Here is a 26,703-nt window from a genome sequence, read left to right as displayed (position 1 = left end):
CAGAAGCAGCACAGAGCTCAAGGAGGGGAGCCTTACAGCACAACTATGGCCACCCCTGACTACACGTGACTGGGACGTTGAGCACACTCCCTCTGGTGCAGTAACAGACTCAGAATATATAGTTAGACAAAAGTAAAAATCTTTATTGCTATGTCAGCTGAAAAGTCGATGCAAAAATATTCCTTCTTCCTGAACTGCTCTATACAACTGAGTAAAGAATCATCAAAATAGTGTTTTCCAGCAACGGTATTTGCCTCTCCAATGCGGTACACAAAGGCCACACTGCTAACGGTGCATTCACAGAACAATTTTTTCCTGTATACTGTAAAAGAGTTCTTACAGCTGCATGCTTAAGTGGGATATATGACATTTTTCCTTTTATAAATAGAAAGCATGAAAAAAGATAAGTCGTGTGCTGTGGTATTTCTTTAACATGCATTGGGTCATGAGTCAAAACAAGAACATTTTTAAATGGGAAAAAAAAAAAGAAAAATACACCAAAGTCTTCAGTCTGCAATGAAACAGCAGACAATGACTGCACAAAATGCATGAGGCTAAACTACTGTCCAGAAATGCCCTTTGGCAAATGGCATGAAAGATATCACCATCCAGGAGTGCAGAAATGTCTGGAAGTCCTGGGCCTTAACTGTGTCTTAAATCCCAGGTACTAGAAATACTACTCAGGTCTCACCGCAGAGGGAAACATCCACTGGGCTTTTCCCTCCTGTCTGGCTGAGGACTCTGATCAGATTTCAGCAGTCTGCAGTGACTTCCCCAGGTCTGTTCCAGGTGCTGGGCGCAACATTTAGGGCATGCTTTATCTTCAATCCTCAAGCCCAAACCAGGCACCAATATTGCCTTTACTGGCTCTTTCTGCTAATGTCTTTCTGGTCAGGCCAAGGCAGGCAGGTCAGTGCCTCCCAGTGTGCCTGTTTTCAGTGAGTATTCCTGGCAATAGGGCCGGAACTATTGAAGGGACAAACAAATTCCCCAGACTGACCTCGTTGTGGCCACCTGGAGCACGGCAGCGCTGGCAGCAGTCAGACAGCTCCGTGAACCCAGCGCTGAGAACCTCCAACAGTATAAGGGACTGGGACATTCTTAGTGATGTGGCTCTATGGAAATGATGCCATCTGCAAGAGGCACACAGAATTCAAGGGAGAGAGCAGAAGAGAACAGGAGAACTGAGAGGGAACACACCTTCTGTCCTCTGCTATGAGGTCCCCGCTAGACTTTCCCATCCACATGTTCCATCTACAGCAACACCAATCAGAAGTCTGAGGTGTAAGTCCAGTGTTAATAAGGATCATGAGGAAGACAAAGCAAATTTGCTGTCTTCAGAGAGGCCAAAAAACAAAAGCAGGTGCTACTCAGAGTAAGAGCAGCAGTTCACAGTATCGATCTAATTGGAAGCAGCGGTGGACTCCACAATTTTACAGAACAAACCATATTCTGCCACCCGTAGGAAACGTACTCCCTTTCTGCCTCAGAACCAGAAACAGCTGGAGAAAAGGCTGAGTAGTGGTTCAGTGCATTCCATTTGGAGGAGCAGATCAGAAGCCTGCATTCTCCCTTCTGGAGCTTCACTTAATCCTGTCCTTCCTACTGAACTAGACATGGGCAATAATGACAAACTCCCCATGTGTTTCACACAACACTAATGGCTCAGGCTAGCAAGGGCACACTGGACTTTCCACATCAGTGCAAGAAAGAGTCCCGATTTGCACTGACATCTACCATTCTCCTAGTGCAAGATTCACCACAATCTTATTCAGAAAGAAGTGTACATTCCTGCATCAATCCCACACTGAACAGAGCAGGTAGCAGACACTGATGGCTGGAACACAGATACTTGGTGACATTATTGCCAGCAAATGAACTGAAGGTTACTCTCACATACACCGAGGTGAGCCAGTTCTGCATGCTTAATATGGAGAACCTGAAAGAGAGCTGAGTTTTATTCTCTGAAACTTTGCTGCTGCTGTTTCTCTGCCTGAGGAATTTAAAATGCTGTTTCCATGATCCTAAGAGTGAGCATTTCTCTCCAAGTAAAACAGACAAACACGGCCAAATCATGAGTTTGGACAAAAGATGGGTTGTTTCATGATTACACCACAACTAGTACAAGGTATATCCCAAAAGGCTGCTCTCAGGTATGGTAAAAATACGCCCTTTTTCCCCAGTGAGAAACTCAAGGAGCTCGTAAGTAAAAGCAGAACTCCTGCAGATTTTGTCAAAAGATCTGTATTGTTGGAATCCCACAGCTCGCCTACACAGCATCCCTTCAGTTCAAGGCCTGAACTTCATCCAAAAATACACAATTCAAGCTCCTCACAAATCTTGAGAAGAAACTTTCACATTTTCTTCATAAATATAATTAATAAAGGAAAAAAAAGGCACTAGCCCACATTACAGTCCAGATTATTGCACCACCGCTGTGACAGGGGCAGCTGCTCACCAGCCCCCTGCCAGACAGGGAAGACACCTGCACGCTTTGGGGGCCAGGGACTTTTCACAATGCTTCCACAGGATGGTTACACAGAGAATCCATTTACCCCTTGCACCAAAAACCTTAATGAAACCACGCGACAGCTGCAGGCTGGGCATTTCACCATTAGTCGGACTGTTTTAAATATCTCTTTCCCAGTGCTGATAAAGATGTTTTTAAGGTGAAAAGTTGCTGTGCTTTCCCCCCCCCCCCCGCCCTTTCTTTCCCCCTCCTTTCCCACTGAAAACTAAGTAGAAACAAAGATTCTTTCACCTTGTTGGTGGCCAAATTGGGCACACATCACAAAACACAGGTTGCTCTGGGTTTGGACTATGATTCCTACTTTCACATGCAAGCAAAGACGTTGTGGCTGACAATGCAGTTAATGTTGGTGGAAAAGAGTACCAAAAACTTCCTCAGCACACAGAGAGCAGCCCAACTGCTTGCCAGCCTTAGAGCAATACACCACTTATGCCTCAATTTCCTCTTTGACTGAAACCAGCAGCAGCTCGTGGTTTCATGTCATGTCTTCTGGAAACAGGAAGGCTCTGCTAAGAGACACATGTGATGAAGGTGGACAAGCTGCTGAGCTGGGTCTGTGCTCTGCAGCTAGAAGCACGAGCTCGACATGTTACTCAGTCACTCAGTCCAGAGCTGATCCTTCCCATGCTCTGCGTAAAATGCAGCAGTAGACACACACTTATAACCCAGCTGAGTTTTCTCATTCTGCATAGGCTGATCCCATTATAGTTCTCACTCTACCCTGCACAAGTGCTCATCAGAACATCTGTACCCTGAATCCTCAAAAGACCTAATAATACCTACTGGGAAAATCAGCTGCCCCTGTTGTGGACAGGGGACTGAAGTGCTCTCTCCCCTGGCCCTAAGTAATAAAGTGCTGTGCTGAAGGGGAAGAGAACAGCTTAAGTGCAATCAATAAAAGTGCTTGCAATTCATGTAGGAAACCATTCTTGGGTCAGCTTCATTCCAACTTGCTGTATTCTTTCAAGGAACAATGAAGTCAGGCACTGCCAGGAGGGCCTGTGTCAAAAATATTCAGACTCCAAACACTGCATATCGGCCCCTCTGCCTTCCCTTTTCCTCCCCCACAATATACCAGCCCCTTTTCTGCAGAGCTGGCAGAACCTTAGGCTTTAAGGAATAAGAGGGAGGCACTGGAACACCCACCTTCTTTCTAGTGCTTGCATAATTTCCAGACAGTTTCAAACAGAACACAGCTGATCTGGGCGCTCATAGAACAGACTACAGCAAAAAGTAGACAGCCCAGACTGTAGCACTCTCATTTTTTTCTCCACTCCATTGAGGAAGCAGCAGATGCCTGTATGCCTTGAAGAGCCCAGCTCCCTTTGGGGGCACGACAGCCCTTACAGGATAGAGCTTCCTGGGACAGACTAAGTGAGAGTAGTACTTGTAGGATTACAAAGCTGTGTCAAACTCCTCTGCCAGACCCCCTGCAGGCTCTTCTTTCTGCTCCTGATCTGCTCCATTCTCTTGTTGCTGTTTCATTTGTTCCTTCACTTCCTCCTCCAGATCAGGTGGCATCACAAATTGATCCTCTGGCTCCATCTGGGATGGAGCAGCAAAATAACCTGTCTTCTTCTTGGGTGCCTCTGTGGCTACTTCAATGAGGTTAAGGCTCTCCTCCAACGGCACTATGGAGCCATTGGAAAGCTTTTTTCCATAGAGACAGCATGTGGAAGGAGATTTCTGCAGTTCACACTTTTCCTTAACCCCTCCATGTGCAACTGTGCTGTTTATGCTGTTCTGCCTCTGAATGACGAGGACAAGTCCAGAGTCATCCTCTACCCCTGGAGCAGAGGAGCTGTATTCTAAAGCAGGAGGATCAAACTCCAGACCCCTTCCTTTACTGCAGTGGATGTCCACCTCTACCTCCACTTTACTGCCATTTGTCATCACACCTTCCACAGGCTGTTCATCATCACTATCCAGGCCATTGTCAGACTGGTTACTGGAAAAGGTGGCACTGGAAGGTTGGCGCTGAAAGATGCTTGAGGGGAGCAGAGGATGTAGGCTGCAACGTCGCTCTTGTCGTGGCAGCAAACTGCCATCGAGACCCACAGCATTGTGTTCATCTGAAGCAGTAGAGCCCACCTCACTGCTGACCTCAGAGGCAGACAGTTCACTACCAAACTCTGAAGCAATTCCACTGCTAGAGGAAGGTGTCGCTGTCTTGGCAGTGGTGGAGCTAAATCCCCCAGGGCCTGGTAAAGAGAGGCCATGCATCTCACATGTGCAGTTGTCCTCACTGATGTTCAGATACACCACCATTGCACCTACATTGTCCTGGCAACCGTAGCTTTGGGCTAATGTGCAGAGTTTCTTTGCAGCAGCTAGAGGGTCATGTAGATGGCGCACAGCTGAGACAGCCTCCGTGTAAGAAAGGTGTTCCCACAGTGCTTTGTTCCCTAGAAGCAGCAGCTCATCCTGTACAGTCAGTGGAATGGAACTGACATGTGGCTTGGGCAGGATCCAAGGGTGCAAGTATGTGCAGCCCAGCATCCGAGTACAGCAAGTCACACCATTTACCTTGTTGTCCTGCAGACAAGAGGAAAAAAAAACAGTAGCATTAGATCTGGTATTAGATCATTTGGAAAGCACTATTTATCCTGCCCATGAACTAGTTTGGAGCCTTGAGAAACACCAATAAACAGGTAACATCTGATACTGTATGGAAGAAAGGGATCCAGGTCCAGGATATGGTCTAAGTGCTACATAGTTTAACATCTGGCAGAACAGATAAACAGGTTATCCCCGTCAGAAACCCTTCCAGCAGATAGCCTTGAACCTTTTTAAGACTTACCCTGCAATAAGCTAATATGAATGGCACTGATTGGTCAGTTCTTTACTGACTACATGTTTTCCAGTTGTTTTGAATTTCCTTCTTACTTCCAAGTTTTTAGAAAGTTAAACTTTAAAATGTTTTCTGGAGAATTCTCAAATGTTTTTGCATAAAAAAAAAACACTGACCATTTCAGCTTTTCTTTCTTTGTGTGTGTGTGTAAAATTTCCTCCTGTTGTTAACTGATATCCACTTTCATATGTCTCAGTAACCACTAATCCCGTAGATAGTCAACCAAGGACAAGAAAGTGTAAACAACAGATCAAAATATGTGAAAAGCTCGTGAAAAGAGACAAATTGACCACAGGTATATTAAATGCAATAATGTGTTGGTGTCAACAGAAGAGGAAGGGAAAGTGCCCTGTAAGTAAACTTTAGGCTCAGTAAAAGCTAGATGGTAACATAGATACATAGATAGTTACATAGATGGTAACATAGATACATACATAGTTACATAGATGGTAACAGATTGCAGCTACTCCCTCCCGAACCTACAATCTTCTAGCCCCATCATACACATGCTCAGCAAACATGAAACACAGCTTTTACTGGAGGTTGGAAGCTGAAGTGAGGGGGGTCCAAACCAACCTCTGTTATAATTGCTTTTTGTTCCTTGATTCTCTTGGCCTCTTCGGTACACTGCTCAAGACTGAAGACTTTGGAGAGGAGCAGTGGTTTTCCACTTCGGCACAGAACAGCTTGGCACGTTCCCACATTGGCCACAGTCAGAGAAAAGGTGCTCGCTGAATCAGCCATATCGTGATGAATATAGCAAAGGACAGCAGAGGAACCCAGCTTTTGCCCAGCCATACCCAGCTTCCTGTTGAAGGAAAAGATGTAGGAAGGCTCCAGACTTCACAACAGACATTTTGGAGGGTTGCCTCACCCCACCTAGCACATTAACTGATGCACCTATACAGGTCCCACCCAGGAGCAGCTTGCTCACCGTCATACCTGTGGGATACCAAGAAGGTGTTGGACATGAACATTGTGTCCGACTTCTGTACCTCCTCCAGGAGCACATCAGCCATGGTGCACTGCAGCAGACGTGGCAGCTCCTCGTTCTTGTCACCATCAAACATGCCATACACAGCCTCCATCCCTTCCGCAAAGCTCCCCAGTGCCAGGGACGACACACACAGCCTGTTAGAAAAGCATACAGGCAAAATTAATCTGCCTCAGAAGATTGTATGGTCTCCAAAAACACAGCCATCAGCATGTTGCCATGAGTACCATTCTCACGAGACAACAAAGCCACTGTCTTGACAGCCACTGCACCACAACATGTTCAGCTGTTGTTTATTACTGGAATGCCTCAACCCTCTTTGATTGGACTAAGAGAAAAATGGATGTAGTATGCATGCAATAGCAAAAGCAACTCTTCTAGAGTGGGAAAGCCTTGCCCAAGGATCCCAAGATAAGCATGACAAGGGTAAGCAATCTTGACACTATGCAAGAGATTCAGAGAGATGGGAATGGATGAGCTACTCAGCAAAACATGTCTGCTTGGAAGTTTAGCAATGCACTTCACATAGCAACTTGAGGAGCCAAAACATCAGAGTCCAATAAACCAGGATACTCACTTGTTTCTTTGCCCAGCCATCTCAGCTACTCCATGACTCCAAAAAGTAGAAGTGAGTGCTGAGTCTGTTGGGAGGGAGGGCTTAGAATCAATCTTCAGCGTGGTAATGTGACTATGGAGAGAGAAGAAAACAAAATAATTCTTCTCTCCCAGCCACCATGTTGAACAGCTTGTTCCAAAGGACCACATCCACTCAAGAATTTTACACAGTAGCAAATACAGGAATTCAATGTCCTGGCATTCTGATGATGTCAGAATACATATGGTCAGACACAGCTGGGAGAATGTCCACTTGAGAAGTTTCTCGCTGATGATTTGAACCCAGCCCTTTCCCTTATTACAGGACAGAAAGCGTCAGCTGCTGCCTCAGGCAGGAAACACTGTAAAGTTACACAAAGTTGTGTTATATATGGTGCTAGCCCATTTCCTCTCCTGGGAAACTTCCCCTTCCCCATACCTGTCACAACTAGCTTTGCAACTCCCTGACTCTCACCTGAAGATATCCAGTGTCTTGTGTTCTAGCACCAGCTTTGTGTTTCCAGTCAGGTCCAGCTCTTGCAAAGCAGCTGGCAGTGCCTCAGGGATTAGGATTTCATTTAATTCATTGCAACTCAAGTCCACTATCTGCAGCAGAAAAAAAAAAAGCATGATGACAAAGAACATATTCTCTATTCTTTCATGTGATCAGTTACCAGTTATTCCAGTGCTCTGTGCTAACATCAGATAAATCCCACTAACAACCGTATCCCACAAACAGCTCACGAAAATGGCGATGACCTATAAGCCAAGGTCATGAACAGTGGCAAAGAATGTGAGTTGAGCCATCTTCAGTCAGTTAAGAAAGGCAACAGATCTTCTATGTGTATTTTGTGCCCTCTTTACGAGCTGACTGAGCAAAATACTGAGATCTCCAGTTCCTCTTGTAGCAGTTACTTACAATTCTCCAACCCAAGCTTCCTCCTGATACCTCACTATATGTAAGGTAAGAATACCTGTATACGAGGCAAATGCAGGATCTCTGGAAAGATGCTGATGTCATTAGAGTGAGCAATAAGTGTATGAAGTAACTTGCAGTTTGCCACAGTTGTGGGAATTGTTTTCAGTTTGTTGCCACTCAGATTCAGCTCTTCCAAGTGTTCCAGCTTACTGAGTTTGCTGAAAGGGAAACAATAGCATATCCTAAATGTCAGAATTTATCACTTCCTGGACCTGCAGATACAGCATCCACAGACATTGTCCCTTACAAGCTACATTTCTAATTCACTGATATGAGACCACGAGTTATGCATTTACCTTGCAGGGAAAGCCTGAAGGTTGTTGTTTGCCAGATGCAGGATCCGTAGGTTCGGATGTCCCACCAAGACAGGGATGCATTGATCTGTGAGGTTGTTATTGGTCAAGTAAAGCAGCTGCAGCATGCTCAGACTCTCCTCCCCTGTACATGCAGAGGGCAAGGACTCCAGGCTATTCGCAGAAGCATTCAGATACCTGAGGCTGACCACAGGAAATGAAAAAAAAAAAAAAAAAGAAAAAAAATCACTTCATCTAAACCACTCCACTAACAGCAGGAAAGGTTGCTAATACAGCTATAAAATTGCCTATGCAGATGGACAAAGAGCAGTAGGCAGGCAAGTCAGACAACACAGTGTAATATCCCTAATCACATTAAGATTTATGAGTCTACAAATGACCATTAGCTACATGTCACTGCAGATGCATGCAGCATTTTACAGTAAACAGTGAGTACTGTAGAATAGATGGAGAAAGTAGACAATACTGGTAGAAGGAAACTACATGAACTTTTACTTGGAGTCTTTTAAGAAAGGTTGACTCAAGTCTGAATAGACAAAGAGTAGAGATTTCTCTTGCTTTTCTTTTGAGAAATACCTGTTGTATTTCTGCAGTAACATCTGATAATCTGTATGGCCTTTCTTTGCTCCCAAATTAATAAATTCATTCTAAAGACAAAGCGTGCCAAGTAGTAACATGACCTTAGAAGCAGTTGCAACTGAAGTTAATACCATGGTTGGCTGCTAGGTTAGGCACATATCTGTTTTCCTGTAATTAAATATTAACATGGACCAATTCTCTCACACTGGCTGGATGATTTCTCATAGCACCTGAATTACCTCATCATAATCTCTCACGCAAATGTCAATAAAGCTCACAGCATCTCACAAGGACAGTCACGCAAATATCACCTTCACAGCTTCAAAGGTTAACAGAGAACATCCATGATACTGTCACTCACTTCAGGGCCTTGACAAAGAGCGTCTCAGGGAGTTTAGTCAATAGGTTGTGCTGAAGGTCCAGCACTTCCATTGGAATGTGCTCTTGAAGAGGTGGAAGGCTCTGAAGATTATTGTACCCCACTATCAGTTTCCGAAGGCTCAAGCTGCTGAGGATCCTAGAAAGAGAGGGTTCGTTAGTTCAGCTTGGTTCAGTCCTCCCTCTTCCCATCTGTAGAATGGGGACAATTTTATTTTCAGATGATAAAAAAAAAACCAACAATTTTATGACTATAAGTCGTTGTGCAAGGCTTTTTCATGCTTTAATCTGCTGGATAACCCTGATAGCTCAAAGTCCATATTAGCAAAGTTGGAACTTGAAACAAGATATATCCACAGGGTTGATAGCAGACACACAATGAAAAAATCCCCAGTGGGGATACAGTAAATTCCAGCACTTAAAAATCTCTAAAAACACTTGAATTTTTAAAAATATGTGTTTCTGAGTCTGCCTTTTGCATGTTTGTTATATGTAACACACTTAAAATGTGGTCTTTTTCATACAACCTAAGAAGGAGGAGAACCTATTAGCACAGAGGGAGGGCCATGAAAATTATCAGGGGCTGGAGCACTTTTCCTATGAAGACAGGCTGAAAGATCTGGGGTTGTTCAGTGTGAAGAAGAGAAGGCTCCAGGGAGACTGTATGGAGGCCTTCCAGTATCTACAGTGGGCCAACAGAAAAGATGGGGAAGGACTCTCCATCAGGGATTGGAGTGATAGGACAAGTGGTAACAGCGTTAAGCTAAAAGAGGATAGTTTTAGGTTACATACTAGGAAGAAATTCTTCACTACAAGAGTGGTGAGACAGGAGCAGGCTGTCCAGATAAACTGTGAATTCTGTATTCCTGGAAGTGTTCAAAGTGAGGTTGGATGGAGCTTTGGGCAAACAGATCTAGTGGGCAGTGTGTCCTACCATGTCAGGGGAGTGTGGTAGCACTAGATGATCTTTAAGGTTCCATCCAATGCAAACCATTCTGTCATCCATCAGCATGGGTAAATTTCTAAGTTCTCATTATCTCAACCTTGCTACATTCTTTTCTTGCTTTAGATGCACATAATCTTGTCTCTGATAACCAGAGTCACTGCTGAGAACATTTCCTATGACTGCTGCTTTAACTACTTCAGCCATTTGCATTTCTTCACTGTGACCTACCATTGCATTCACATTTCAACACAGCTGACCCAGACACTCTCATTCATTACAGTCACACTCCCTGCTAAACACATGTTCAGCCAAGAACATCTGGGCTTTGGTTCTTTCCATGATATCCCTTGTACCTCAAATAAGTCACTAAAAATACAAAACAATAAAATAAATAAAATATTAAAAAGTCATATTAACTCTTGGCTTCCAGTTACTACATTGCTACAGAAGCTGAAATGGAAGCAGGCAGAAAGGAGTTGGCTGATGATGATTGTGAAAGCTGCCTTTGAGACAAACTATATCATATCTCTGAGATATCTACTTTTGGAAGTTAACTGGTGAAAACTCTGGAGTGATGCAAGGTTTGTTACGGCTTCATCTATAACTTGCGTTCACAGACACTACTGTAACACAAAGTTAATTCATAGCAGTGTGTTTTACTTCAGGTGCAAACTCCTGGCAAGGGACGGAACTATTTGGCCCCTGTTAATCAAGAGGTTGATTTGGAAGTCAGTTCTTTCAACACATGAAAGCAAAGTACTTTGGAAACTGCACAGAGAAATTAAGTAAAGTATCTATATGCACAACAAGGAATAAGGTAAGTGGAATAGCACTGCTTCTCTCTTCCCAGTCAGCTCCCCATTCGAGAAAGTTCAGATTCGTACAAGAAAGTAGTCTGCTGACCTTGATGGGAGTTCCACAAGGACGTTGTAGCTCATGTCCAGAATTTCCAGTTTCTTTGCTTCACAGGCCCAATCTGGGACACACTGTAGCTCATTGCTGAGAAGAGCAAGGAAAAAGCTAGATACCAACACCTGATATAGAATATGCCCCATCTGAGCACTGCACGGGGCTGCTGACAGACAAATGAAAAATAGGAAAAAAAAAAAAAAAAAAAAGCACCACAGTATCTGAGCTACTCACATGGCATTTATCTCTTGGCCAGCTGCATAATGCAACATGTTTGGTAGGAACTACTGTTGCAAGACTCTGATGATCTCACTTTCGTTTTATTTCAAGCATTGATATAGCAGAACAGGCCACCTTATGCTACCCAGCTAATGTGCTTCAAATCTGAACTGATGCAAGATCAGATTCCCTATTTTACAGGTATGACAATCTTGCTACTAGGGCAGATAAAGAAAATGAAGACAACAGTGAATCACCAGCACACAGTTTACATATTTGCCCCGCAGATTCCCACCATTCAGCCTAGTAAGTTGTTGCAGGTTCTTAGTGGTCTTTATTTGGCCTGTCTTGCTGATTACAGCCTGCAGCTGAAGGACAGCCGGTCACCTAGACAGATGAAAATGGTTCAGAGGGGCTTCTGCAACAATTTCATCATCCTTCAGCACTGGGCTTTCCAGTTCTACTGTGGAGATGAAGTGCCTTTTCTCAATTGCTCTCAACTCTTTCAAAAGCGTAACAACTCCAGAAAACATCTGCAGAAAACACCAAAGTTATTCAGATACTTGCTTTATAATCTGTGGTGTATAGTCACTTACTGGGAAAGTTCTAGACATGTCAGTTGACCAGGAACCGGGTAAACACTGACAGATGTGAGACCTGATGAAGTAAAGCAAATAAATATTATTGAAGAGCTCCAGAGGGAAAGCAGAAAAGCAGCACACAGACTAGCTAGTAAATGACACTGATAGCCTCACTCTGCAGACACAACAAAATGTCTCTACTTGTCTTTCCTACAACAGAGTTCAAACACCGTACATCAGCACAGCTTCTTGCTGTCCAGTTCACTGTCTGCCACAAGAGACACCAGAATAAAGGAGAACAGTGCTTCTATGTGTGGACTCCCAGACAATTCTCACCAGAAGACAAATAACTTGGATGGCAACTCTTTATGTTGTGCAGCCTGTGCACACATACCCATAATATGATCCCAAAGGGTAGACATCAGAAGGCCCATCACCTATGCTCTCAATAATGTCAGTAAATATTAGTATTTTTGTGAGAGGAGATAGCAAAAAGATTGTTTCCTTTGTTCCCAGGGTTTGAAGGAAGAAGGCAGATGAAGAACATAAGGACACGTACAGTTGTTGCTGGCATACAGAGCCCGAAGGGAGAAGCCACTCAGTGTCAACTCTTTCAGCTTATTCCGCTCACAGTGCAGCTGCTCCAGGCAGCCCAATGAGCTCAGATCCAGATCTGTCAGCTGATTATCTCGCAAATCCATGTAAGTCACAGATTTATTCCCCTCCAGCGTGTCAGCTGCTGCTCTCTTCAGGTTGTTCAGCCTAAACACTCAGAAACAAAAGGTACAGAGTCAGAAATCAGAACACTGAACACTGTACATGAGTAAGAAGAAAGGAAGAGCTCCAGCGCAGGCTTTCTTGCGAGTACAGTGAGATGTATGAGTAGTAACGATGGATTTCAGACAGTGAATGTGAAGAAAAACAGTTCCCTGTCTGCACAGCTACGTGAAACAGTTCTACTCACTTCCCAGTGTTCAAGAAATTCTGAAGACCACAGTCTATAAATTTCAAGTGAGATCAGTGGACAGTTACCTAGCACTGACAGAGCACGTGAATGCAGAGACTAGATACTCCACTGCTTTGTAGTAGACAAAAAATTCTTTGTCCCTTTCTAAGAACTCTGCAATTGGCAACCTGGAGAAAATACCTCTAGAGAGACAAAAAAAGTAACAAAAGGCTAAGAGAGCTCTAAGAGCTACCTGAGCTCACAATAACAGAATATCAAAAGGGGAACCTCGAGTACTAAGTGACATTCTGTGGTACCCATTCTATGGCAGGGGATTTAGAACTAGGTTATCTTCACGTCTCTTCCAACCCAAACAATTCTATCATTCAGTACATTCAATCACTGCTCAGCTGACCTTGTTTCTCTAAGCAAATCCTGCACATCCTCAGAAAGAGAACTCCCTAAAAGTGGGGAAAAACCCAACACGATTTATAGAATCACAGAATCTCTCAGGTTGGAAAAGACCTTAGAGATCATTGAGTCCAACCATGACTTAACCATACTACCCTAACTAACAGCCCTCCACTAAATCATGTCCCTGAGCACCACATCCAAACAGTTTTTAAACACATCCAGATACGGTGACTCAACCACCTCCCTGGGGAGCCCCTCCAGTGCTTAACAACCCTTTCTGTAAAGAAGTGTTTCCTGATGTCCAACCTAAACTTACCCTGGAGGAACTTGAGGCCATTTCCCCTCATCCTGTCACCTGACAGAAGTGGGAAGAGACCAACCCCACTTTTGCTGTAAGCACCTTTCAGATACTGGAAGAGAGCAATAAGGTCTCTCCACCGCCTCCTTTTCCCCAGACTAAATAGTCCCAGTTCCCTCAGTCTCTCCTCATAGAGCAGATTCTCCAAGCCCTTCACAAGCCTTGTTGTCCATCTTTGGACTTTCTCCAGCACCTCAACGTCCTTTTTGTACTGAGGTGCCCAAAACTGAACACAGTACTCAAGGTGAGGCCTCACCAATGCTGAGTACAGAGGCAGGATTACTACTTCCCTAGTCCTGCTCACCACACCATTCCTGGTCCAAGCCAGGATACCATTGGCCTTCTTGGCCACCTGGGCACACTGCTGGCTCATATTCAGCCAACTGGCCATCAGTACACCAAGGTCCCTTTCCATCAGGCAGCTTTCCAGCCACTCACAGTTCCTCTACTGTAAACAGGAAGTGACATTGGTTCTTTTATATACGTGTACATATACACATCTAAATAGATACACACATATACATACACACAGGTATACACACATGGTTCCCCTTACCTCAGGTCCACACTTTTGATGTGACTCATACGGTTCAGCACTTTAAGGTCCAGGTTCTCTAGCAAGTTCCCTGCCATGGCTATTTTGTCTAAAACAGTGAGTTTCTCACAAATTGCTGGTAGCTCACAGAAGTTATTGAAGGAAAGCCCAAGACAGCTGAGCTGCTGCAGACTTCCAAGCTCTTCTGGTAAGGATGTGAGGAAATTCCCATCAAGCCAGAAGCTCTGTAGACTACAGAAGTGAAAACCAAAACAAAAAACAAACCAACCAACAAAAAAGAAAACAACAAAAAAAAAAAAAAAAAAGGAAAAAATAAGTAACTCAGCAGCCAGAGAGCCTTTAAAAGATCAGTAATGGAACAGGCCTACGTGATTGTCCATCCCACAGTAACAACAGCAACAGTAAGTCACGCGCATCTTCATCATACCACCACTACTGCAGTTGAATATTACTATTACGGCACTCATTCACAATGACTGCACCTACATCACAGCTCAATCAGAATCTGTACCACACTAAAGCTATGGTAACACATTTTTTACATTCTAGCCTTCCTTGCAGCCATTCAGAAAGGAGTATTTTCCAGGGTAGCAAAATAAATGGTTTTTAAATTTGCACAGCTTTTCAGATTCCAGTCTCTAAAGTGCATGGTCTTTTCTTACGATCATGTTCCAACAAAGAACTTTCTCAAGAGTGGTAGAAAAGCACTCTGAGAATATAACATGTCCTTATAAAGAACAAGGGCTCAAGAGATGTGATGTGCATCAAGAAATCATAAGACACCCCAAAATAAAGACAAACTCACAAAAAACTAACCCCACAAAGAAAGCTTCAGTGGGAATACATTCATGGGCTTGAAAGCCTTCAAGTCTATTTTAGTTTGGCAAGGTTGCACCTATGATTCAAGGCACAGTAACTAACCTAAGTGTCTTCCTAGGCTTCTCCAGAATGGGCAAAACCCATTAGCCATTGTTCCAAAACTGGTTTACCTTAGTTATTTCAAAATACTAATAGAATACGCAGGAAATCACAAGCGATGATTCTACCAGTGACTTTTCAAATGACAACCATGTAACCATTCTGTAACATCTTGACTTTGAAAGGAAAACAACCCTTACTGTATCTGGGTCTCAGCCTTCTACTGGAGTCAAAACTAGCACTCAGTCTCCAGGAACTAACAGGTTGATGAGCACTTATACTTTTGTAATTGGCCCCTTTACATCAGCTGTGCTACACCAAAAACAGCAAGAAAGTTTATAACCACAGAAGAAAAAAAATCACTCACTTCAGCAGCTTGCTGATCTGACTTGGCAAGTGATGAAGTCCATTACAGGACATATTGAGTTCGGTCAGAGTAGAGATCTCACACAGCGATACAGGAAACTCCCCCAGTCTGTTATGAGACAGATTCAAGCTCTTCAACTGAGAAAACCTAGAGGCAAGAATTTCAGTTAATTAGCAAACCTCCATTCAAAGGCTTTCAAAGTCTTTATACGCAACAATACAGTCAGCTGAATCGTGGCAGGTTTTAAATAAATATTATATTAAGTCACTGATATTCTGTATCTCAGTGGTAATGCTGACAGTGATCAAATACCATGTTTTTACTGCAGAAGCAGACGAGAACCTTTAAACCTGATCCCTGACAGACTCTGAGCAACTACGATTAACTAAAAGAAAGTTCTCAGTTCAATGAATTTACATTTTGAAGCTGCATAAAATAGAAGTTTAATACATTAACTGGGATGACTCTTAAGACAGATTTTAACGAGAGGAATATCCTTTCAAGGGAAGTACAACAGAAGGCCTGTCAGAGCTGTGAAATGGAATGGCAAGGAAGTGCTGACTCTGCACTGAGCAGCCTGAGGATCAGCACCCAGAGGTCCTTGAAAGGATTTTCACACTGAAAGTGCCACGTGCTTGGCAGACCTACAGGACAGGGTTGGCCTTCTGGGCTGCAGGCACACACTGCTGGCTAATGTTGAGTCTCCCATCAAGCAACACTCCCAAATCCCTCTCCTCAGAGCTGCTCTCCAGCCATTCTCTGCCTGTATCTGTGCTTGAAAGTGACCCAGCCCAGATGCAGGACCTTGCACTTGGCCTTGCTGAACTCCACAAGGTTACATAGGCCCACCTTTCAGTCCATCCAGGTCACTCGGGATGGCATCCCTCCCCACTCTAGCAGGTCAGCTGCATCACTCAGCTTGGTATCACCTGCAAACTTGCTGAGGGTGCACCCGATCCCACAGTCCATGTCTGCTACAAAGATATTAACTAACACCAGGCCCAGTACTGATCCCTGAGGAACGCCACTTGCATGTCTGCACTTGGACACTGAGCCACTAACTACAACTGAGTGTGACCATCCTTACAACAAACATATTCAATATACTCTAATTAAATCATAGTGTCCTTAGATGCTCTTGAACCTGATCTTCACTTACAGCAGGCAGATATTCCTTCTCCCAGTTCTTATCTTTTCTACCTTTCGTATAAATCAGTTCAATTTTAAGAGATCTAGAGCAGTTCTCAGGTTTTGGAATCAGCAGATATTGTAACTACTTTCTCAGGAATTCAACAGTGGCTTCTTACATGGTACCTATTCCTAACAATAAGCAGCTCTTTTTTCTGATATAAGCAGACCGGCAAGAATCTGCCCTTAGGAGGTAAGGCATTAAGTGTAACATCTTAACCAGGTTTTAAAATTCATCCTCCCACAGTGATATCAAAGCAAACACAAAGGGGGGCATACAATTTTCAAAGCTTCTTTCTTCTCCTTTTCTCCAATATTCTTCACTAGTAAGAGACACAGGAATGGATTGCTAACCTCTCATTCAAGCTGCATACATGAGTCACTTAGGTGGTAAGAATCCTGAAATCATGGTTCGTTTTTTCCTACAGCAGCATAAGAATCAATAATTTCATTTACTGCAGTTATGTTTTCCTTTTATTATGGCTCCTCAGTACTGGTTTGTGCCCTCACAGGGCATATTGAGATAACAATGAAGAGATACTGAAACACAGCAATGAAGTCACAATGGGATCTATCCTCTTTTATAACAGCCCAAACAGATGCTGGCCTGGGGACAGAAATATTCCATATACTGCTTTTGCTTCTTTGTAGATTTCAGCTCCATCAGACACAGACAATGCCAGAGAGAACTGGGTTTCTAACATACCAAATCCATTGCTGACTTATATGCAAGGTCAAGCCCCTTTGCTGATCCTGTGAACTAATGACACTACATTTTAGAAAAAAAAGTTCTATCACTGTTTTTAGCGTCATCCAATATACCTGGAGAAACAGAAAACAAAAACCTGAATCATTTTCAACAGCTTTTCCAGTAACAATGCATTACAATATACCAGTTAGATTATACTTAAGCAAGCTCAGAATTAAAACAAAATTGGATTTGACTTCGGTTCTCAAAGAAATTGCAAAGAATTCCCATAAGCAAGCAACTTTTTTCTTACTCATGGATACCTCTTCGTATGGCGTAGGAAGAAAAATGAAATAACCTGGTAACAGGTGTTGAGAGATTCAAAACCATGTTTTTAAAATTAAAAATAAATAAATGAATAAATCAGACCTGCAGCTCTACAAAGTTTCTCCAAATACATTTTTCCTGCAGCACAATGGGCTCTAAGCAGTGCCATCTGACAGCATTACTACAGGCTTCTTAATGGTATTAGAAATTAATTGAGTGACTCTTTGATATCTTTTTAAAATGGGCAGTATATAGACATCAAACTAATCTTCCTATGAATTTTCTCCAAAATTCATTTAAAACAAATTTTGTAATACTCCTTCACTTACACAATTACAACACAATTCCATACCATGACACACTGCTCACTCTCTTAAGAGCATATTTCAAGTTGCCAAACTAAAATTGGAGTACCACAGGCCCTCAGCTAATTCCAATTGCACTTAACAATCAGAACTAAAGTTGGATCTTACAGATCTTCCACAAACTCTTACCTCCAACAGAAGCATGGTGCTTTTCCTCACCTATATTTTGTGCCTCCAAATGCTCTCTATTTGTCAAGCAGTTTATTAGTTTTTCACCTTATCGATACAAATAGCACACCACTCCACAAGGCTCATCTCAGGTAAAACTTAGCGTAAATAATTTGTGGAAAGGAATTCACAAATACTGTAAATTGCTGGCAGCTTATATCTGCTTCCTCTGCTTAATTTTGCTTCCTAGTTCCCTCATCTGTTAGAGTTCACTTAAGATGAATCTTTTACCTTCCCACAAGAACAGGAATTCCAACTCCCTTCACCCCTGGATGCTTACAACCAGAACTCCAAATGTAGAAGAAAAAGAATTCTTTGCATACCTGCAAAGAGAGTCAAGACTCCCTGCTCTGCTTGATCTCATAAAATTGTGTCGTAGGTTGAGGTAGGTGATGTCTTGACTGTAGAAGAGATGCTCGGGTACTTCCTCAAGGCTGTAGCATGAAAGATCAACCATGCTAAGTCGCATAGACACAACCTGAAAGGAAGGAGTAAGAGTTGTAGCTGTGCAACAATTCTTATATGGAAGTCTAATGGAAAACCAAAGACTGCAAGTAGTAAACAATCCACAAAATGAAGAGTCCCTGTATACCCACCACACACAGGTAGAGTTCAAGCAGGAAACCAAGTCCAGGGAGTATTATGGCATTTGCTACTCCATGACAAAGCGACAGAAAAAGCTGTATCTCTGGATAAGGAATGTGCTGAGAAAGTAGTCTGAGTGCCTCCCAAGGTTGCAGACAGCAAAATGAAGCAGCTGACACTGCAGTTCTGCTCTGTATACTATACAGAGCCTCTCTTTGGCCAACCTATTACTTTTGATTTTCTTCTGTGTGCTTGTTCAGGCTATAATATCAGAAATATTAAAGATGAAAAAAACTTCACATGTTTTTGTGACATTTCATAGTCTCTGTAAATATCATGTCTCCTTTAATTAAGTACACTTTGTCTCAAGGTCTTACTTGCTTCATTTAAGCATTTATTACCAACTTCAACCTGCACCGTATTTCATGTTATATATTTGAGGTCAAAGAGCAGTTCAGTGTTGAGCTATTACCAGCTAATTGTACTTTAATGTGGAATAAGGAAGCAGCTCTGAACAAACTATGCTTACCTTGCTGACCTACGATCCCTTGCTTTACTGAACTCAAATATAACAGGGTACCTCTGAGTCAGTCTAGGCCACAGGTCACAGGCGAATGGCAGCAGGAGCAATTAACAGATTTCTACGGCTGTAAATTGTTCTAGTGAGCTGTGATTAGCTACTCTCAGTAGGGTGGGGGTGAAAAGAACACAGAACTGCTACTCAACAATGCTGTACAGCCAGTGCCCCAGGAGAAAGCTCAAATAAAGATTCTGTAATCCCGAGCATGTAAGAAATGAAGAAAGCTGGAAAGCATCCCAGGTACTTTCTCCAGCATCACAGTTTAAATCGCTGCCTGCAGACCCAGCCTGTACAATAAATCCCTTCATTTCCTTGGTACCCACCACCCCAACTGCTGCAGTCTCCAGGGCCTCACCGTGGATGCCTGTCGGTGCCACCGCTGACACTCTGCCAGTGTTTCAAAGGAGACATGGTATGTCTGGGCTTGTGCTCCAGCAGATGTGAAAGCAAGAGTGTACTGCCGACGTTTCATTTCTTCAACCTGCAAAGGGAGGGATGAAAACAAAACAGTCTACCTAAATTCCAGCAATTACAATGGATCTGAAATCTAGGGTAAGATATTAAAATCGATAATGCAGTATTTCGAACAAAACTCTGTTATAAGGTTATTTGAGACAAATGTAGTGTAGTAAATCCTTCTTAACATCTTTCTGCTGAAGTAGATCCTTTAAGTAATGATCTCCAGGATGCCTATTCACACTGGCTACTACTGTGAAAACAGAAGTAGTGTCTCTTCCAGCATTTTATTAGCCTTAAGACCACTTAAGAAAAGTAAGTAGGAAATAATCATGCAATTCTCCCTGAGTCTGTTGATACAGCAACACAGCCTAGATTAACCTCTTGTGGATAATACACATCATTATAACCCCCCTTCTTCTTTTTTAGGTTACAGAAAGCTTAAAAAAAGTTTTACCTTCCCTCCGACAAGAGGCAAGATGTGCATCTTCCCTGTGTGGCTGTCTTTAACAGAGGACACGATGAGACAGGTGCCACAGAGAATCACTAAGCGTTCCGCCCATTTGTGCAACTGAGTCTTCCCCTTGCGCACATTATAGATTCCAGAGAGCAGGATGCGATCTAACTGTTCCATCTGACAGGGCTTTTCTGAAGAAAAAAATGAATATTTCTGCTTACTCTCCATTTGTTCTTCATTTTCAGGTAAGAGCACAAATAGCAGCACAGCTGTAACATGCAATATCAGTTACTGCAAGCAACACGTTAAGACGAAACACTGAGTAGCACATAAAATAAAGATCTCACACAGAAGACAAGCGATGTACCTGGGGCAGAAGTGTCTGACAAACCACCACTGTACGACTTTCGGTAAAGTATTACCACAATTGCCATGTAGTGCATTTTTAATCTTCAAGTAATTACAGATTGCGGCACTTGCCGAGCATCTGTCTTTCAGATGCAGTAGAAAGGCAATTACAAACTTACTGACCATTACCTTCAGGCAGGTTGTGTGAAATGCCTTATCTAGACTGAACTGCAGAACGTTTCTGATCTCATTTGGACTTCTAAGGCATTTGTCATAACACGAAACAGAGCAATCACATGTTGTGCCATTGAGCTGTCTTCTCCCCAGACACAAATAGGGTCAAGAGAACTACGAAACTGCCATTCCTACGATTTTGAAAACTCTTTTAAGAAATGCTCGCTGATATTGCGTGTATGATTTAGCCATCTATAAAGCCAACCGGTCAATGACTTGTGCTTCACCTGAGCTCCACCAGATATTTAAAACTACGGGTACAGTGAGAGCGTACATGCACACACAGATTCTTACCGCTGTAAAAGCGAATCATACAGCTGAGGTCAGAGTTTGCTGCCTCCTCCTGCACTCTGACAGGGTCATCAAAACCCAACCCAGCCAAGTAGTCATACACAATCTGAAGGGGCTTTTCAGTGGGTTCCAGCCTCCTAGCAAAACATACAAGAAAGCAGTTTGACAACTTGAAAAAGATGAAACATGTCTCATTGCAACAAAGTGCAAGGGATACCGACACCGATACTGCTCTAAAAAGGTCTGGCAAACACATACCCCTGGGTTGGTGCTTTATGCTAAAAAATCAGTTAAAAAATGCAGCATCTGAAGAACTTTACTGCAGAAGGGAAATGGAGAGGAAAAAACTTAAGCCATGCAATCCATGGTTTCCTTTATATGACTTAAAGAACATCAAGAGGAAACAATGACAAGAAACAATATCCGAAATACTGCACAAGAAGCAGACTCACAATAATTTTAAAAATCTGTTTTTATTGACCTAAAAATTTAGAACTCTACTTAAATTTCTTAAAAAAAAAAAAAAAAAAAAAAAAAAGTTTGCTGATGTTACAATTCCTGCATTTAAGTTTGAGCCCATTGCCTCCTTTCCTGCCGGCCCAAACACAGGCTGCTCTCAGTCTTTTTCAGCACCTCCCCGGGGGATCCAGAGGCTTAAGAGAGGCAAGCAGTTCTGTAAATATGTGACTTGAGGTCTAAGTTATCACTTCTTTTTTTCACCCTACAGAAGGAGCAGTGAACACCACACAGAACATTAGGAAGAGATTTCCAGTGTGTTACTGTAAATGACAAATCTGTGTGGCTGTTACCTAGAACAGCCAAGCTGTTAGAAAGTGGAATAAATAACAGATTGCACCAAACAGTGCAGACTTCCAATACAGCAAATCCTGATGCAGTCTATAACCTTCAGAGCAGAATTCAAGAGGAATGGGAGAGACGTGCCTGGATCTTCAAACACCTGGCCTGAGCCTCCTGCGATTACATTAAGACTCTAATACTTGTGTTACTGAAGCCTTGTGCTTGACGGAAAATAGCATTGTCAGCATGTGACCTATGGCCAAGGAATCATAAATGTCTGAATATCACAAAAACAAACAAACAAACAAAAACCACACCATTTCAAATAGTCTGAAGTAGCTGTTGCACTAAAACAAAACACCCAGTTCCAACCCCCTGCTATAGGCAAGGACACCTCCCTCTCGGCCAGGTTGCTCACAGCCCCATCCAGCCCGGCTTTGAGCGCTCCCAGGGAGGGGCATCCACAACATCTCTGGGCAACCTGCTCCAGTGTCCCACTGTGTTCAGTCTTCTGAGTCAGGTACCGGATCAACTTTTGCCATGCTCAGGTTTAGAAAGAAAACCACCTACTGGTATTTAGAAGGGTGGGGAATTCGTTTGAGAAACAAACATATCAAGGGTAAGATACAATCGGATGCTTCACTGAGTAATTTGTAGTCACAAACACATTATTAAAGCAGTCAGTAAACTTTTTTTCAATGAAATGATTATCTCAAGAGGGCGTAGGGATGTCTTGAGCATTCTGTCACCTTCCTGTGGATACGGAAGCAGGCACTGTTTGCGATTGCTTCCTGTTCCTAACAGAGATGGATCTGAAGCAATACCACGGATAGACATCAGAACAGGCTGCCCAGGGAGGTGGTGGAGATACCATCTCTGCAGGTATCTAAGAAACAAATGTGGATATGGTGATTAGGAATGTAGTTTAACAATGCACTTACAGTGTTAGGTGGATGACTGGACCTGATGATCTTAAAGGTCTTTTCTAACCTAAATGGTTCTACTGAGAACATCCTCAGTGGTGATTCAGGAATCTCTTCTGTGGCAAAGACACCCCAAGAATTACAAAGGCAACAGATGCACAAGGATCAAGAGCTCTCCATAAAATTCAACAGAATTTTATGCTCTTGATTAAGAGCAGGAGGCAATGAATTGAAGGAGTAAATCACAGAATTGCAAAGATTGGAAGAGACCTCAAGAGATCATCGAGTCCAAACCCTCCGCTTTCAAAGCACATAAAGTAAATGTTTACAGCTTGGTACTCATTCCAGAACATGGGCAGCAGGGCAAATCTGCTAACTCTGCAAAGACTGCCACAAATGAATGATGATACTACCTTAACGATCACCCAGTTCAAATCTTCCTGCCTTCCACCATATCTCAGGTTGCTCAGGGCCCCATCCACGGCCTCGAACACCTCCAGGGATGTGACAGCATCCACAGCTTCTCCAGGCAGCACGTGGCAACGCTTCACCACCCTCTGAGTAGAGAATTCCTTCTCTGCAACCTAAAGCTGCCTTCTTCTAGTTTGAAGCCATTACCCAGTGTCCCATCAATACTCTCTCCGTCCCTCGCCAGTTCTTTTGCAGGCCTCCTTTCCCCGTCCTGTTCTTCATATCTCTCGCCATTAGTGCTCCTGCCTTCAACCCAATTGAACCTATGCTATACCCTTTTAAACTTGAGACACATTAAATTTAAGACTTACATTTCACTATTAAAAAGCTATTACTGCTATTCAGCTCATGCTTCTGAAAAAAAAGACCACAGCGATGCCCTTTTTCCTAGGAACTGGAGCCACAACTTCATAATCAAATGTGAAATCCTGAAGCATCACTACAACGACCTAATGAGAGCACGTAAAGCTAGAGGAGCCCATAATACACTCAGCATAAAGTCCATGAACCTCAAACTCTGAGCTGAGGTTTGTTTCCAGCCTTAATTGACTGCAGACATAAAACCTGTGACACAGCGCCCACGCCCTCTAACATCTACTGCACCCCATGCTTAACTTTAATTATTTACCTCAGAAATTCACCAAAAAATTACCAATACAAAAATACTGTGACATAACTGTCAAAGTACTTCAGAGGCCGCGTGGACTCGGAATAACTGCTGACAGCCCCACAAACTGTTCACATTTTCTCAAGACTACAGCATCCCTAAAACAACACAACGAAGGAGAATTACTTACAAAGCGAGGCTGTATTTCTAGTTGGAGCAGCCACCAAACCCTCCCAGCTGCGCCTTGACTACGTACAAACAGCTCACCGCTACTTTGTTCTCATTAGGTGACTGAAGGCCGCATCCAGCTGACACCTACTGCCTCTCTCTGTTCTGCATCTGCACACTAATGCGTGCAGGCAGGCAGAAAGCGCTACACAACTACAGCAAATCTCGCTCAGCGTGAACGCCGGCCCTCACCTGACCAGGTCTCCGTGGAGCTGCACGAAGAGGTTTTTCCTCTCTTCCCCGTCACAGATCTCAGCTGCCGGGGTATCCACCGTACAGAGCACCAGGCGCAGGTCAGACGAAGCTGCAGAATCTCCTCCATAGACGTACACGCAGCCCCGGCCGACATCCTCTCTCAGCCAGTCCCGCTCGCGGGAGCTGAACCGGCTCCTGTTCAAGCAGCTCCTGCTCCCGTTGCGCTTCACGTTTCTCTGCGAGGCCAAAACCGGCGCGTCAGCAGCCAGCCCTGCAGCGGCACCCGCCGCCCCGGCCGAGCTGCGCGATGGGCCCCGGGTACGGCCGGGCGTGGAGGGGCTGCGGGAGCACGGCCAGAGCCGGCGGGCACGGAGCCGGCACGGAGCGGCCCCGGCCAAGGTCGAGGCGGGCACCACCGGGTATCACCGGGTATCACCGGGGATCATCGGGCATCACCGGGCACCACCCGGACGCAGCGCACGCGGCCGCCCCGCACGCCGAGCTGCCGGGAAGGGCCGGCGCGGAGACTCGGCCCGGAACGGCCCCGCTCGACCCGGGCCCCCCCCCACCTCCTGCTCCTCCTGCTCCTCCTCACCTTCAGCACCCGGACGACGCCGCGAGGCCCGGCCCGGCCGCCCCGCGCTCCGACCGCCGCCGCTTCATCCTCCTCGGGATCCGGCGCGTCCTTGTGCCCCGGCCCGGCCTCCCCCATGGCCGGTCACACTCACAAACCTCCGGCAGCGGCTCCTGCCGCCACGGCGCCGCGCGCCCCGCCCCGGAAGCGCCGAAACTTCCGCCCCGCGGTGTCGGCAGCGGCAGCAGCGGGAGGAGCGGGACGGGGAGCGGGTGCAGTGATGGAGTCGTGCGCAGCGCTGGATGGACGCGCTCCCGGCGCAGTTATTAGTCGGTGCTGAGCGCCGCACGGACCGCGGGCACGAGGCCGCCCGAGCCCCTACGTACCCGCTGTCATCGGCGCAGCGCTCACAGCGCGGCTGCGTAACGCGGGGTGACACCGCGCGGAGGGAAGCGCCGTCCCGTACTGCGGGGCTGTGACCCTGAGCTTCCTTCATTCCTGCACGCGGCCGCTCCAAACAGCGCCTTGTCCCGCTGGGCTCCGTGAGCCGCTGTCGGCAGTCGGTACCAGCACCGCAGCCACCTCAAAGCCGCAGCCTCGTGCCCGCCCCGCAGCGGTTCTGGACTTCACGCAGCCGCTGTGGCCGCAGCCCGCTCCTTACTTGCTAATTCCCGGTCTCGTTTCTAAATGAGCTGCTTTCCAAACCCTCACACTGGTATTATTTCTGTGTTAAGCACTTACTTCTATTCCACAGAACCTTCAGAAATTTCCCACCTCGCTCCTGGTTGATCTCAGCGTGTTGCAGCTCAGCACAGCATCTCTGCAGTCAGGACCTGTTCCAAGATGGGATACCGGGCTCAGCACCAGGACGTCCCTCTGTGGCCCGTCCTGCTCCGCAGCACCTGCCCGCAGCCACATCGTGCACCGCTGCACCAACACACGGCTCTGAATTCTCAGGCAGAGGCCGTGGGGAGCTCTGCTCCTTAACGAGGAGCTGACTGACAATCGGGCTTAGCATTAAGGTTCCACATGTTCCCAGCACACGCCCGTGCTGTGCAGGGGAAAACTGGGATTGTATTGGAAAACATGGTGTCTAAGGAACTGTTCCTGGGACTAGAAAACCCAGGAATCTTACAGCAGGCAACTACACGTTGCTTTAATGGGTGAGACTGGAACAATCCTCGTCTCAGTGGCACACACAGCACAAAAGAGACATTTTAGGTCAGTAAGGGAACCACAACCGACTGCGCCTGCAGCCACTGGGGGAAAACAGCATCCGCTCAGATCATACCTGCGTAGCACCTGGTCCTGCTGGCAGCAGCTCGTTCAGGGCAGTATTTGACCTGACCTTTTTAAGGGTTTTTAACTGTCCATTTCACTCTCCAAAATTTCCTGAAAGCTTTTCAAACTCCGCCCTTGATGATTTCATATCACTTGACTCTGGCACGGCCCATCAAAAGCTGACAAAGGCTGTTCCATTGTACTTGCACAAAGCAACAAGGCGCAGTTTTAAATCATGGAATATTGACTCATTTTATTAGTCACTTCATAATTTGTTTCAACCAAAAGACAATACACACAGCAGAAGTCTAACGCATTCCATGTACGTGTTTACATCAGTTATGCCCCTCACTCAAGACTTAGCATTTCAATTTGTCACATGTCAAAAATAGATTTGCAGAAGTTGGAATGCCACCAGGCTCCCTGCTCAGTGGGCACCAGTTGGTTTTAACCCGGTCAGGAGGTGCTGATTGTTTGATTTTGTGTTGGTTTTTTTTTTGTTTGTT

At 44.7% G+C, this 26,703-nt stretch overlaps 1 protein-coding gene and 1 long non-coding RNA gene across 2 annotated transcripts; one reads left to right on the top strand and one right to left on the bottom strand.

Annotated features, from left to right (window-relative positions):
• Positions 1–122: 122 nt before the first annotated feature.
• On the bottom strand, positions 123–25,131 carry PHLPP2 (PH domain and leucine rich repeat protein phosphatase 2). The gene is made up of 19 exons (XM_015874241.2): positions 24,938–25,131; positions 24,340–24,578; positions 21,124–21,257; positions 20,248–20,438; positions 19,690–19,815; positions 18,493–18,647; positions 15,434–15,580; positions 14,149–14,379; positions 12,434–12,636; positions 11,890–11,950; positions 11,069–11,164; positions 9,203–9,358; positions 8,245–8,445; positions 7,944–8,106; positions 7,445–7,575; positions 6,953–7,063; positions 6,324–6,512; positions 5,958–6,189; positions 123–5,065 (listed from the first exon to the last, which is right to left on the bottom strand). Exons 1-19 carry the CDS (start codon positions 25,052–25,054, stop codon positions 3,926–3,928), a joined length of 4,023 nt encoding a protein of 1,340 aa, XP_015729727.1. The 5' UTR covers positions 25,055–25,131; the 3' UTR covers positions 123–3,925.
• On the top strand, positions 19,288–21,933 carry LOC107319470. The gene is made up of 4 exons (XR_004308640.1): positions 19,288–19,574; positions 19,675–19,886; positions 20,220–20,492; positions 21,848–21,933. It is a non-coding gene; the product is annotated as an uncharacterized LOC107319470 (long non-coding RNA).
• Positions 25,132–26,703: the final 1,572 nt, after the last annotated feature.

The sequence above is a fragment of the Coturnix japonica genome, chromosome 11, assembly GCF_001577835.2.
Source record: "Coturnix japonica isolate 7356 chromosome 11, Coturnix japonica 2.1, whole genome shotgun sequence".
NCBI lineage: Eukaryota > Metazoa > Chordata > Aves > Galliformes > Phasianidae > Coturnix > Coturnix japonica.
The sequence above is the reverse complement of the archived record's forward strand: the minus strand, read 5'-3'. Positions and strand labels throughout refer to the sequence as shown.

Bases quoted from the DNA above. Each gene is read 5' to 3' on its own strand.
- PHLPP2 (XM_015874241.2), bottom strand. From the start codon at position 25,054: ATGGGGGAGGCCGGGCCGGGGCACAAGGACGCGCCGGATCCCGAGGAG. The intron at 11,951-12,433 runs GTACGTGTCCTT...TTACTTCATCAG, and splicing joins TCTGTATGCCAGCAACAACT to GTCTCACATCTGTCAGTGTT. The intron at 8,446-9,202 runs GTGAGTGACAGT...TCCTGTGGTCAG, and splicing joins CTCTTTGTCAAGGCCCTGAA to CCTCAGGTATCTGAATGCTT.